The 12,698-nt window shown below is 38.5% G+C and overlaps 1 protein-coding gene across 2 annotated transcripts; it reads left to right on the forward strand.

The window, feature by feature from the left end:
* On the forward strand, positions 1 to 12,594 carry LOC109105219 (protein TFG-like). Of its 2 annotated transcripts, none has more exons than XM_019118581.2 (8): positions 1 to 99; positions 2,959 to 3,146; positions 4,511 to 4,594; positions 8,025 to 8,171; positions 9,200 to 9,349; positions 9,604 to 9,759; positions 11,230 to 11,313; positions 11,744 to 12,594. In XM_019118581.2, the coding sequence occupies exons 2-8, from the start codon at positions 2,963 to 2,965 to the stop codon at positions 12,121 to 12,123; spliced, it is 1,185 nt and encodes a 394-aa protein (XP_018974126.1). In that variant the 5' UTR covers positions 1 to 99; positions 2,959 to 2,962; the 3' UTR covers positions 12,124 to 12,594. The 2 variants fall into 2 exon arrangements, with proteins under 2 accessions (XP_018974126.1, XP_018974134.1); XM_019118589.2 differs by having other exon boundaries at positions 2,962 to 3,146.
* The last annotated feature ends 104 nt before the right edge of the window (positions 12,595 to 12,698 follow it).

A 12,698-nucleotide genomic window follows, 5' to 3' on the forward strand; every position in this document is an offset into this window, starting at 1 on the left:
TGAGGTGACTTTCGATCAGTCCGTCAGTCAGGCGTCGTTCAGCTGAAGTCCAGGACACACAGGCGGCTGCTGCTGGGATTGACCCGTCCAAACCACCAGGTAGAGACACGGAGCTTCTCGTACAAACATTTACATGCGTTTATATGGTCCCTTTAGAGTTTTCAGGGCACTTCTGGAAAAGAACCATTAGTAGTTAGCCGGTTGTCAAGCAAACTAGCATTAGCTTAGCTTAGCCCGTGAGAAACTAGGGCAAGCTAAAAAAAAACAAGATAGACGTTTTGTACAAAAGTCAGTGTTTTGAACAACAATATGGCGTAGTTAAATAATCGTATTTAAAACACAGTAATTGTTTTGAACAACAATTTGTTGTTAATTGTTGTTTTGTTTAATTTATTTTTTGATTTTAGTATTTTAGTAATTTTGAGGCTGGGGAATTTATTTGGCAGGAAGTTGCCGCATCATCAGGTGAATGAGGCCTAAAGAGATGGTTTAAATGGATCACACTTTGACAAGACTTTTAAATGTAATGCTTGTGCGTTGAAGGGAATGGTCTGATGTGTGATGTGATCCAAAAACCACATCTTATTCTCTTCTAAACGATGTTCAGTAAGGATTTCTGACTTCGCTGATGTGCTGTTGTTACCGGAAACTGTCGGCTGCCCTGTTTAACATGTCCAGCCAGAGAAACCATTCATTCGCATGACAAGTTCAGACAAAGTGTTAAAAGGCTACTGCTTATTGAAATAAGGCATTATTACAAATAAGACATTTCACTGACAGTTTGCCAAGCAATCGGTTCCTTTATAGTTTTGTCATTTTCTTGATCCAGCGGGCAACAAGTCATTAAGTATGAGATAGATGCAGATCTGTCTACATCAGGGGTCGGCATCGGGCCAAAACACACACACACACACACACACACACATAACTATATTATTATTTGTAAATAAAATATTTCACTAGATTTTATAAAACTATTGTGCACCCGTGATTTTCTAGAGTATCTTTTGCTGCTGAATTATCCACTAACCTAGTTTATAGGTTAATAGTATTTTAATTTTTTCATTTGTTATTTTTCATTAAAATTAAGTTGTCTATATGTAGTAGATTGTTTAACACAAAAGAGTGATGATCAGGTTAACACAGAGAAGTATAGAAATTCTACATTAAAAAAAAAAAAAAAACTGCGCTGGTATCGGATTGGATCGGTATCGGCAGATACTCCGAATTTCAGTATCGGATCGGTTCTGAAAGAAATGGTATCATTGCATCCCTAACCACCTTGCTTGTGGGAGATGAGGAATTTGTGGGAGTTGGTGAATGGATAATAGAGGACTTGAATAAGCCTAATGGCATGTTTGAGTCATGCTCTTAACGAACTATGTTTTATTTCCTCTTTCCATATTGTTAATAATAAATGTGTATACTTTTAAAGCCTAACTTATTGTAATAATTATTTGACGTAGCCTACTTTTACACAAAATTATTCCTTGGCATCCTTGCGTACTAAACTGCATTTTTAAAAACATTTTGCATGCTGGCGGTACTCTATTACGTCGTGTGCAGAGTGATTAAGATAGCTGGTGAGAGAAAATGGCACTATCAAAGAGTCTAAGGAGTTTGTTTGCCAGCGAAAATAGGGCATACAAAGAAGAATGGAAAGACAACTATGTGTTCATCCTACCTAGTTTTGTGAGTGCATAGCCGGTGTGTGTTATCTGCAACAAAGCTGTCACTGTTTGCAAAGAATATAATAGACTCTTTTGAACTTTTCAAATTAAAAGCTGTCAATTCACCTCAAAATAAAACATTACTGCAAAAACATTGTCGTACTTTTATTTTGAAGGCAGAGTCACTAAAGACGAAGTGATTGTGAGTAATTGACGCTGTCATGATAGATCTATTTCAGAACCAGCCGCTAAATAATTTGACTGCAGGCACGGGCCAGATATTATTGCTGGCGGGCCAGCCACCTGTTACCAACCACTGGTCTACATGCTGCAGAGTACCAGGATGAATGATAGGTAAACTAATTGGAGTAAGAGTCAAGATTCTCCTAATCAGATTGTCCCTGATTGATCACACACTTAGATTGATTGTATTGTGGTCTAAATCTCAAAACGTTTCTCCCTATAATCATGCCTGACTCTGAGGCCAAAGTCTGTGTTGAGAAAGAATGTGGGCCATCTGCAGGTGCCAAATCATCTTATATCTCGTGACCCTTAGACTTCTATATAAAGTATGTTCCAGTAATGAACAGAAGCACTTGTTCAGATATAACTTCAAAGATGAGTCATAAGACTATGTGTTTCCAAAAAAGAAATGTCATTCAGTGACATTTTTATATTCATAACAAAAGTAGGGGAGTTAATGGTAAGCGAAGACACTCATTGAGTTGCAACTATCAGATTTCATGGTTAACTGTTGTGTTGCGAGTGGATTTCTGTGCTTCTGATGGAAGAACATAATAATGTGTCTTTATAGGTCATGTCGTTGGTTTAACTGTAGTCCATTAGCTCTGTGTGAGCCCGCATATCTCTACATTTAGTGTAGTGTGATAGTGTGTTTTGTTTCAGTTTGTTCCTGTACTATCAAATGATGTCTGATGGGCATGTGATGCATTAAATGGTGATAAATGGAATGCTTCTTTAATAAATTCATAATGGAAAAGGTGTAATATCAGCTGTCAAAACTGGACATTTTGACAGTAACTTTTTTTTCTGCAATGGAATTTAAATAATGTTCATTTAATTTCAATTTAAATCTCAATTCTGTGTGTCTCATTTGCCATTGTACTAAATTGGATAATAAGCTCTTTAGCTTATTATGGCACCGGTCTTGGCTGATGAAACCTATATTTGTTATGTATGTGTGTGTATATATATATATATATATATATATATATATATAACACAGTATTTTAAATGAAATAGTATTTTATTTATTTATTTTTCCCAGCAGTATGAATGGCCAGCTGGACCTGAGTGGGAAGCTGATCATTAAAGCTCAGCTGGGTGATGATATCCGCCGTATCCCCATCCACAATGAAGACATCACCTACGACGAGCTACTGCTGATGATGCAGAGAGTCTTCCGTGGGCAGCTACAGAGCAGTGATGAAGTCGCCATCAAATATAAGGATGAAGGTCAGTTTTGGACTTCAAAACATGCTTGTATTTAACAAATTTAAAATTAACAACTCAAAGAAGGTTATAGTAACTGGACAGCATGCATATATGTTTATTTAACCATTTTTTATCAGTCATGTAGTATATAACTATAAGACCTGTACACCTATAGATGTTCTTAATAAAATCTCTTAGTAGGTTTGTAGCATTGGAGGCTTTGATATAGATTAGAGCCCGACCGATATAGGTTTTTTGGGCCTGATACCGATATTAGGGAGTAAAAAAGGCTGATGTTGATATGTCGGTTGATATTATTCTTTGTGTATATTATAGTATACAGTATGTGTCAAAAGTTTGGACACTTTCCCTTTCATGTGTCCAATCATTTGACTGGTATTATGTATAGAATATAGTATATACATAAACAGAATATATATATATAAACACATATTTTGCAATGATCACTCAAATGTGGTGATCAAACACTTATAATGACATGACAAAGATATGTAATGGAGGCAGGGCATTTAACAATTTAACAATAAACTTTATTATCCAAAAAGAGTCTGACATCAGTGCACTCACTGAACAGTAAGTTTGAAGACGCTACTGTCTTCACACACAGACGAAACTTACTAGAGAAGAGTGAAGTGTGACATAATATACCTCTGTAAATAAATGCAATATAAATTCACATCTCGCGCACTTTAATGCCCTTTGAATGTAACGTGTACGTTGCTTTGGAACTGGAATCATGGCAGAATTTCATGTGAAGTCCACTTCGCAGGGCACTTACAGTCGAACAAGAAAACACTTGAATGCCACCAAATTCGGGGGATCCCTTCAGCTCGAGGAGCCCTCCGTGTGTCGGTAGCCCCCCAGGATCGCCAGATCGGTTGGTGACGGACCGCAAATGTAACCACCCATAACTGGCTATCAAGGCGGGGGTGGTTTCTGAAGGGATTCCCCGAATTTGGTGCGGAGTCGCCGCACTGTTATGGAGATATGGCTGTTCGAAGTTTCAACGGTTTTCCATAGACTTAAGCTATAAAAGTTTCATCCAGGTCGCCAGTAGCAAAAAATGGAGCGCTGGACAAACTAAGTAATTACACCATTTCAAGCATTTTATCTGCATTATATGTTCTAAAAAAAAAAAAAAAAAAAAAATCATATTGGCAGTATATTCGCTGATATAGATATATATCGGCGACAGGCTCATATCGGCCGGTAAAATCGGCAAAATATATCTGTCGGGCTCTAATATAGATCTAATTTTCTCTACTACTTTCACATGTTGTACAGTTTTATTTGAAGTTTAACTGCAAGTACTGCATTTATTCTCTGGTATCTTTTTCATTGTTAATTTTTCTGCCCTCTTCCAGATGATGACCTTATCACCATCTTTGACAGTTCTGATTTGTCATTTGCGATCCAGTGCAGTAGAATATTGAAGCTCACTCTTTTTGGTAAGAAACCAGCATTGCTTAAGGGTTTTTGCTCATCCTGACGTTAAGGAATCTGCATAAAGATATCAGGAAGGAGTATGAAAGGAATGTGATGAAACTTTTTGTAAAGCTTGTAAGTTAATCAGTGTAAAAAGCAGTCCCACCTTAAAAGTGTAATGTAGAATATCATAGTTTAAGTGATGTGCTTTAAAAGTTGAAATGTAAAGCACAGCACAGCCCACTTGCCTATTAGGCTTCAATTGTAAATTTATTACTGTTGGTTGTCCCCCAGTTTGTAAAATAAACAAGCTATTTTCTGTTATAATGACAACAGGCCACAGATACAGGCACTACAACACTGTTCTCGTCAGTCCTAATCATGCCTAGAGTTAAGGTCAGTGAGCATGTGTAGGTTTATCTTACCTGCAAGAAGATCATATTCCAAAAACGCTTCAGTGCTCATAGTGTCCCTTTACAGAAAGGTGCACAGGACTATAAGAACCAAGCAGCTCATGTGAACTACACACATTTTTATTGTTACTGTTCTAAAATATTTTATAGGGTAGAATGTAGTCAAGGCTTAAAGCTGTTTCATGCTCTTTGACTGGTGTTTTACAAACTTAAATATAAAAGAGGCATAACATGTTAAAGCTGCTTGATTCCTCTGTGTCTTTGTGACCCAGAAACCTGTTGTACTGTAACCTTTGGGTTAAAAAGGACTCTCTGTTAAGTACATAATTCCACATTGCATGGGTTGTGTACTACTGCGGAGTTGAGCTCTTTTAATCTTAAAAATGCTGAACTTGGTAATATTTCATCCAGCCAGGAGATGTCATTTTTTTTCTCGTGAGATAACACAGCTGCAGCTTTTAATGTCCAGCAGAGGGCACAAAAGAACAAGATTTGAACTGATAATGAGTCCATGTGTCTAGCTTTGTAAGGTTATGAGCAGGGGGTTACAATAGGATTTTGGAGTCAGTGGAACGTTAAATTCTGGTGGTGACCTCTTTAAGTGTGACTTGGGTGTCCAAATATTTGTTTAATAGATAATAATATGGTTTAATAGAACATAAGGATTTTAAACGTATCATAGATATTAACAGATGTAATGTAGTTCTCTAAAATGAAAGGACATTACTTATGTTCTCTAAGTACATAAGTTGTGACCAGTGGCCTTGGATATTTGAACAAGGAAGGTTTACATAAAGCAGTGGTTCTCAACCAAAAAAAGAAAAAGATATTTTGAGATCTTGTATATTAATTCAGAATCAGAAGGAGCTTTATTAACAAGTATGTTTACACACACAAGGAATTTGACTTGGCGACGAGCTTCCAATGCAGAAGAAAGTGCGGACATAGTGCAAACATACATGATAGTGGAGCCATACATAGAATTGCACAGTAAAGATGAAATAACACTAATGTAAGAATAACTGAAAAATAAATAACTCATCCCCCCAACAACTTTTCTTTGAAGAAAACCTAGATTTATAAGGAAGCCTATTTTTAAAGTGTGGTTTCTAGACCTGGAAATGTCATAAATAAATTAATAAAGTTTTTATTAAAAAAAAATACACATTTTACTAGTTATACAAAGCTCTATAATATTTTATTGGGTAGAAATAAAATTAAAATATTTTATAACTCATTATCCAATAAAGCACAAATGACTTTGTTCATATAATGACTAAATTCCATGGTTAAAAAGAGCGGGAGCACTGAAGAACAATGAGCTCCTAAAACTTTTTTTTTTATTTACCGAAACTGAATACCCATACATTAAAAATATGTTTTGAAAGCAAAACTAGGGCCTTTGAATATTGTTGTGGCAGTTGGTGGGGGGGGAGGGTGGGGTGCTTGGATTCAGAAAAGTTGAGAACCACTGATTTATTAAAGTGGTAGTCCACCCAAAACCTTACCGTTAAAGTCAGTGGGATCCAAGTCATACAGGTTTGAAACAACCTGAGGGTGAGAAAATAATCATAGCATCTTCATTTTTGGGTGAACTATTCCTTTAAAATAGATTAGGTCATTTTACAGACTTTAACCCCTGGTTTCACAGACAAGGCTTAAGCCAAATCCCAGACTAAAATCTAAGTCTGAGTTGTTTCAATTGAAATAAACTTGCTCTGACTGATCTTAAAATATATCATTGCCTTTATTTTGTCTCAAGATGCATACCAGTAATGTTTTTTTTCTAAGGCATGTTAATAAAAATTACTTAAATGTCCTAATTGAACTATGACCTAATCCTGTCTAAATCTAAGCCCTGTCTGTGAAACCAGGCCTAAGTCTGCTCTCAATCACGTGAGCTGTGCTGAAAAGCCACTCTCTTTAACTGGTACATGTCACAAACAAATATTCTCAAGAGAGGAAAATCGGACCCAGTTACTTGGCCAATAACGTCATGCTCTGTTCAAGAGATGTTTGGCTCATGCAGGTTCATCTGCACTGCGGAGTCAGTGTAAGATCTCAGCATGTGCCAACTACCCTTCAAATGTTTCATCGTAAATTCTGCAGAGGCTGTAGATTTGGGCTGCTTGATTCATACACTTATTTACACCGTGATTTATTTGACAAGTCTAGCAAAAATCAAAGGTTGCAGTCTGTGTGGGTTTAACAAAATCCAGTATTTTTGCATATATTCAAGAAACTGTAATCTGAAAGAACTGATTTAAGTAGCAACTCAAAATACATGTGTTTTTTTTCCTAATAAAAATAAATTAATACGTTTTTGGTGAAGTCCGCACTGTCCAAAGCCTCCGTGCTCCAGCCAGATGATGTCATGTCTTGACCTTGTGTTCGCAAATGTAGCCCTGCCCTTTGTTGGATGGTTTAACTAGTCAGAGAGAATTTTGGGAAGAAGATTTAATGAGTTCAAATGTGCTTTTTCACAGTTTTATAATATCACGTGCATGTATGCATCCCAAGCGTGTGACTGGCGCCCAGGGGCTGGGTTGGATGCTTGCTAGAGCTCATGTGATCTCTGATCTCTGAGTCTGGAAAGGTTCAAGCGGCAGCCGGTCTCAAACATATGGACTTAGGAAAGAACATTCCATACTCACATACAATGCCAAAACTCTGGATTACCTCATCATATAGGCATAGTCTGGCTATCTAAATGATCTAATTTTGTTGTTCTCTTGTTGACTTTGACATCCTAACCAGGCGAATTGGGACACGTTTCCAGCATTGAGTAATTTTTCTGACCCCACTTTAAGTGTAAAGCTGCATGAAATGACAAAATCACAGCAAATCAAAACATGTTTGATGTTTAATATGTTATGATGGAGTTTTGGATAAAAGAAAACATAATGAAAATAGAAACAAAGTGGTTAATGAAATGTCTGGCAGCTGGTTTGGACAAAAACTAACATGGACAGATGCATTTTGACTAGTTAGGACAAAGTGTTACACAGTGCTGTGAAAAATAATGTTTGTGTTTTCGCAGTGAATGGGCAGCCTCGGCCACTGGAATCATCTCAGGTGAAGCACCTGCGTAGAGAACTGATCCATTTGAGGAATAAAGTCAACAGCCTGCTGGACAGCCTGGAGCCCCCATCCGAGTCTGTCCCAGAGAGCACCAACCCAGAAACCGGTACTTGAACTCTCCCAGAGTGATTGTCATGTTCTTCATATCCAATACTGTGACCAAAGCATTTAAAGCATGTAAAATCCCATTTTATTATTTTGATAATAAAAGGTGGACAACATAAAGGGTGGTAATTTACACATCCTTGTCATTCTAAACTCATAATACTTCATTCCTACTGTGGAACACCAAGGGAGATCTTTTGATAAATGTTCATGCTGCTCTTTACTAGGGCTGGGAAAATAAATCGATGCATCGCGAATCGAGAAATGATTCAGCATCGATTCTGAGATTTTCCGAATGCATCGCGATTCTTTCTTGAATCGATTCTGAGCTTAGTTTTGAACATCAGGTGGCACTGCATGCTTCAGAAACAGCCATACTCTGCTTGTTTCCAAATCCTTGCACACACTTGAACCTAAAATAATAATTAATAAAATTCGAAAAGGCTGAAGTGAATTACAAAGGTATTCACATTGGGCTGTGTTTACATTAATCTTGCGTCATAAAAGCATTCTAAGCTGAGGTGAAATGACATGACTCAGCCGAACACACAAGCGCAGATAAAAACTAGATTAGAGCGCCATCTGCTGTTAAAATCAAAGCTCAGAATCAATTCCAGAGGAATTGCGATGCATTCTGAAAATCTGAGAATCGATCCACGAATCGATTCTGCATCGATTTATCATCCCAGCCCTACTCTTTACCATACAGTCAAAAGTATAAAGTGACCAGGGGCTGCCAAACTCCAAAAAGCAGCTCAAAAATAGTCAATGTGTCAGTAAGTCAAATGACATCTTTATTTAATGAAAAAGCTGATATTTAAGGTGAAAAGTGTTAATTTGGCATCAAAATTGTCTTTATGTGACACATTTGATTGAATGCATCCACATTTATTGCATGGGTTTGGAACAGAATGAGGATGATGACAGAAATTTCATTCTTTTCATCTCTTTACAACCTTGTAAATGTGCCTTGAGAGGTGAAGACAGGCGTTACTAAAGCTGTCTTGTTCTGATGTCTCTGTGTGACAGAATGTGTGAATGAGGCAGTAGATTCAACAGTGAAGCGGGCCCCTCCGGTCAGTGCTGCTAGCATGTCTGCTTTTGACCCCCTGAAGAACCAGGAAGAGGTCAACAAGAATGTAATTTCTGCATTCGGCCTGTCTGAGGAACGTGCCCAAGGTACCATATACATGTAAAGATTTCGTAGTGCTTAGCTGTGGCTTTTTAATTGAATATTTTTTTTTTTTAAGCCAAATCTTTGATTATTATACGTTTTAATGGTTTATAGCCTCGTGCTGCATTAATACAGATTTCATTTGATGTGCTGACACAGGTGTGCTTCTCTTCAATTTTATGTCTTCTAGTGTATCTCGTCCATCCAGATTTAGATCTGGAGCCATCTGATTTTTCCTTCACTCTTCCCTCTTTTCCAGTTCCAGCTGTAGCCACCACCGCTGCTGCAGAGGAGCGCTCTGCTACTCCAGACAGTATTGCCTCTTCATCCTCTGCAGCGCCCCCTTCTGCTGCGGCTCCCCAGGCTCCCCCAGCTTACTCAGGGGTCCAACAAACTCCCTCTGCTACTATGGAAGGTAAATCTACCACTTCTAAAACTTGTACCGAAAGTCTGAAATGAGACTTTAGTCAAATGTAGAATGTGATCAGGAATGGCGTTGCTTACAAGCAGTTTTTTGAACAGTAAAGTGTGTCTTATGTAAAGCGCACTAACAGACATGTCTGATGAGTGTCGGGTGACCCCATCTAATTATGCAAACTGAAATCCGTCTATAGAGCTTCCTTAAGACTGGCCAGTCAATTTAGAGAATAGCAGTTTTGCACATCCTCATTGCAGATGTTTCCTTCTGATGCTTACGGGAAACTGTCCAGCGAAAGAAAGAGGAACAAGGAATCGTGTGGCTCAGAAGTCTTTGTAGTGGATCCAGAGCATGATGTTATTCTCTACTTGGCCATTGAAATATCTCCCCTCGTTTTCTTTCCAAAAAACTGCAACATCAATCCAGTGGACTTGAGAAATGCAGGACGATTCTCGATTTTGCAGGTCATGCTGCTTTGGCAGGAATGTCAGACACCTGTACTTATACATGTTCTCTCACACTCATACACAAACCTAAACAAAACTTATTTGTTTGCAGCATAAAATCACCTTTCAGATGTTATCTTCTAACTGATGCTCTTGGGAAGTTGTCCAGTGGAAGAAAAATGAACCAGAATGGCCTTCAAGTCAAGAGCATAATGTTATCCTCCACCCGTCCATTGGATTTGCCCCCCGCCCACTCGTTCTAAAGAAGTTCTTCCACATAGACGCAGCGCACATGAGAAATTGTGGAGAGCTATTCTAGATTTGGCAGATTGTGTAGATGGTTGCATGGAGTTATAGAGCTGTCATGCTTTTCTCTGCTTTATTGTTGCCATCATATGCTGCAAAGGGACACAGACACACAGCCTTTTCTCATTAGTTTCCTGGTGCGATATACACAAACATTTATGAACTTTGGATAATCTGTTTGTGTGCTTTGTGTCAGCTGTACAATGCAAGCTTTCTGGTCTTTAAAAATATTTGGATCTTTTTAAGTCTACTTGATTTGGATTACAAGTAAAGCATTTAAAACGAGTTGGTCAGACGTCGCTCCTTATCTTCAATCAGGAGCTGTGCTCTACACAGATGGTCGTTTGGATGATCTATCATCTGCTCAATTTTATGTGGCTATCCTATTTGTGTGTTTTCAATCAGCCCCTCTGTATTGGCTCTTTATTTGTTGATATTCCAGAGTAACATGCCAGATATACCACATTAAAATATATTCTGATAGAGTGAGAGAGATCAGTTCTTAAAATTTATGTCCCTCTGGTGTACCAGATAAACCGTTTGATGATGAAACCAAGTAACAGTGGGATATCCTTGCTAGGATCCACAAGCTGCTTGCTGATGTCCTGGATTTTTACGGGAATTCCCTCCCTTAACATTGTGAATCTTAATCCTGGACAATAATATGAATTTATGTTGTCTTAAAACAATAAACATGTTTTTTGTGATTAAACAGGTCAGATGTATCCGCAGTATCAGGCTCCAGGAGGATATCCTCCATCAGCTGGACCCCAGCAGCAGTATGGGCTGCAGTACCCTGGTAATTCTTTAAAACACCTACTAATGATTCCTTTAGAAATTTGAGCTCCGCTTTAAGCTCTGTTCCTAACAAATGTGATGGTCTTTGCAAACAACTATTCAAATTAGTCTGATGCTGGATTTATTTAATAATTTATTATTTATATAAACTGGATTGTTATTAATGACAAGTTTCAATGAAGCAACCGAACGATCCTTCGTTACCAGTTCTGAAGTGACGTTTCAAATTATTAGCGGAGGCTTTGGTTTATGCTATTAAACTGTCAACTTGAGATTTGAATCTGGGGCAGATGGAAGTAGTTCCGCACAAAAGAGTGTTTTTAAAGACATGTTTCTTATGTATTTACTCATTCATGTGGTTTGCATGTATATTAGCAAGCTTTAACATTATTTTTAAATTAATTATTTTTTAACCCCCTTTTTTTTTTCAGCTGGTTATACTCAGTCTGGTGTTTCTCAGGCTCCGCCTCAGCAGCAGTTCCAGAATTACCCCGCCCCTACCTCTCAGGCTGCCAGTGCTCCCGGCTCCGCCCCAGGGTTTTCCGGCCAATCACAGCCTCCTGCTCCTCAAGGACCCACCCAGTACCCACCTGGAGCATTTCCGCCTCAAAATTACACATCCCAGGCCTCTCAGCAGCCAGCTAACTACAGCCTGCCTCCAACCTCCCAGGCCACAGGGGGTTATCAGCCCCGTCCTGGATACACCCCGCCACCTGGCGCCACCCCTCCCTCTGGGGGTGCCAACCCCTATGCCCGAAACCGCCCCCCTTTTGGCCAGGGCTATGCCCAGCCAGGCCCTGGGTATCGGTAAAAGGCCTTTAGTGTACCCGCAACACCTTACTACACGTATTCTCTGTCTCCAACACATCATCCCCCAAAATCTGTTTGACATTCTAATATTGTGTTTGTTTGTGCTTTGGATGATTGTATGAATGCTTGTGAGTATGAACTTGTGAGGTTGTATGTGTGTGTTTGCACACATAGGAGACCAAATGGTGTGGGAGTGGACAGCTGTGTGGGTGTGGGTGTTGTGTGTGCATTTTATTTTATCACTGGTCTCCTCATTAGTGTTATTTTGTCATAAACCTTGAGTCTGTGTAAACACTAGAAAATTATCATAATCAAAGTAAGTGACGTTTTAGTTTTCTTTACTGGTTTTCTTTACTTTTTCCAAATGTCCTGGTTTTTACTAACCCCTGACTGGCCCTTTGCAGTGAAGCCTGTCATTTCTGTATGAACTGTAACATTGTTTTCAGGAGGTGAATAAAGACTTTGAGACTGAGGTAATGGAAGTGTTGCTCATTTGTTCATGGAATGAACATATTTATCCTCAATTTAGGTCTGTCTTTAACTGATTTTTCTGTATTTCTGAGAGAAGATTGCATA

The sequence above is a fragment of the Cyprinus carpio genome, chromosome A9 (assembly GCF_018340385.1).
Source record: "Cyprinus carpio isolate SPL01 chromosome A9, ASM1834038v1, whole genome shotgun sequence".
Taxonomy (NCBI): domain Eukaryota; kingdom Metazoa; phylum Chordata; class Actinopteri; order Cypriniformes; family Cyprinidae; genus Cyprinus; species Cyprinus carpio.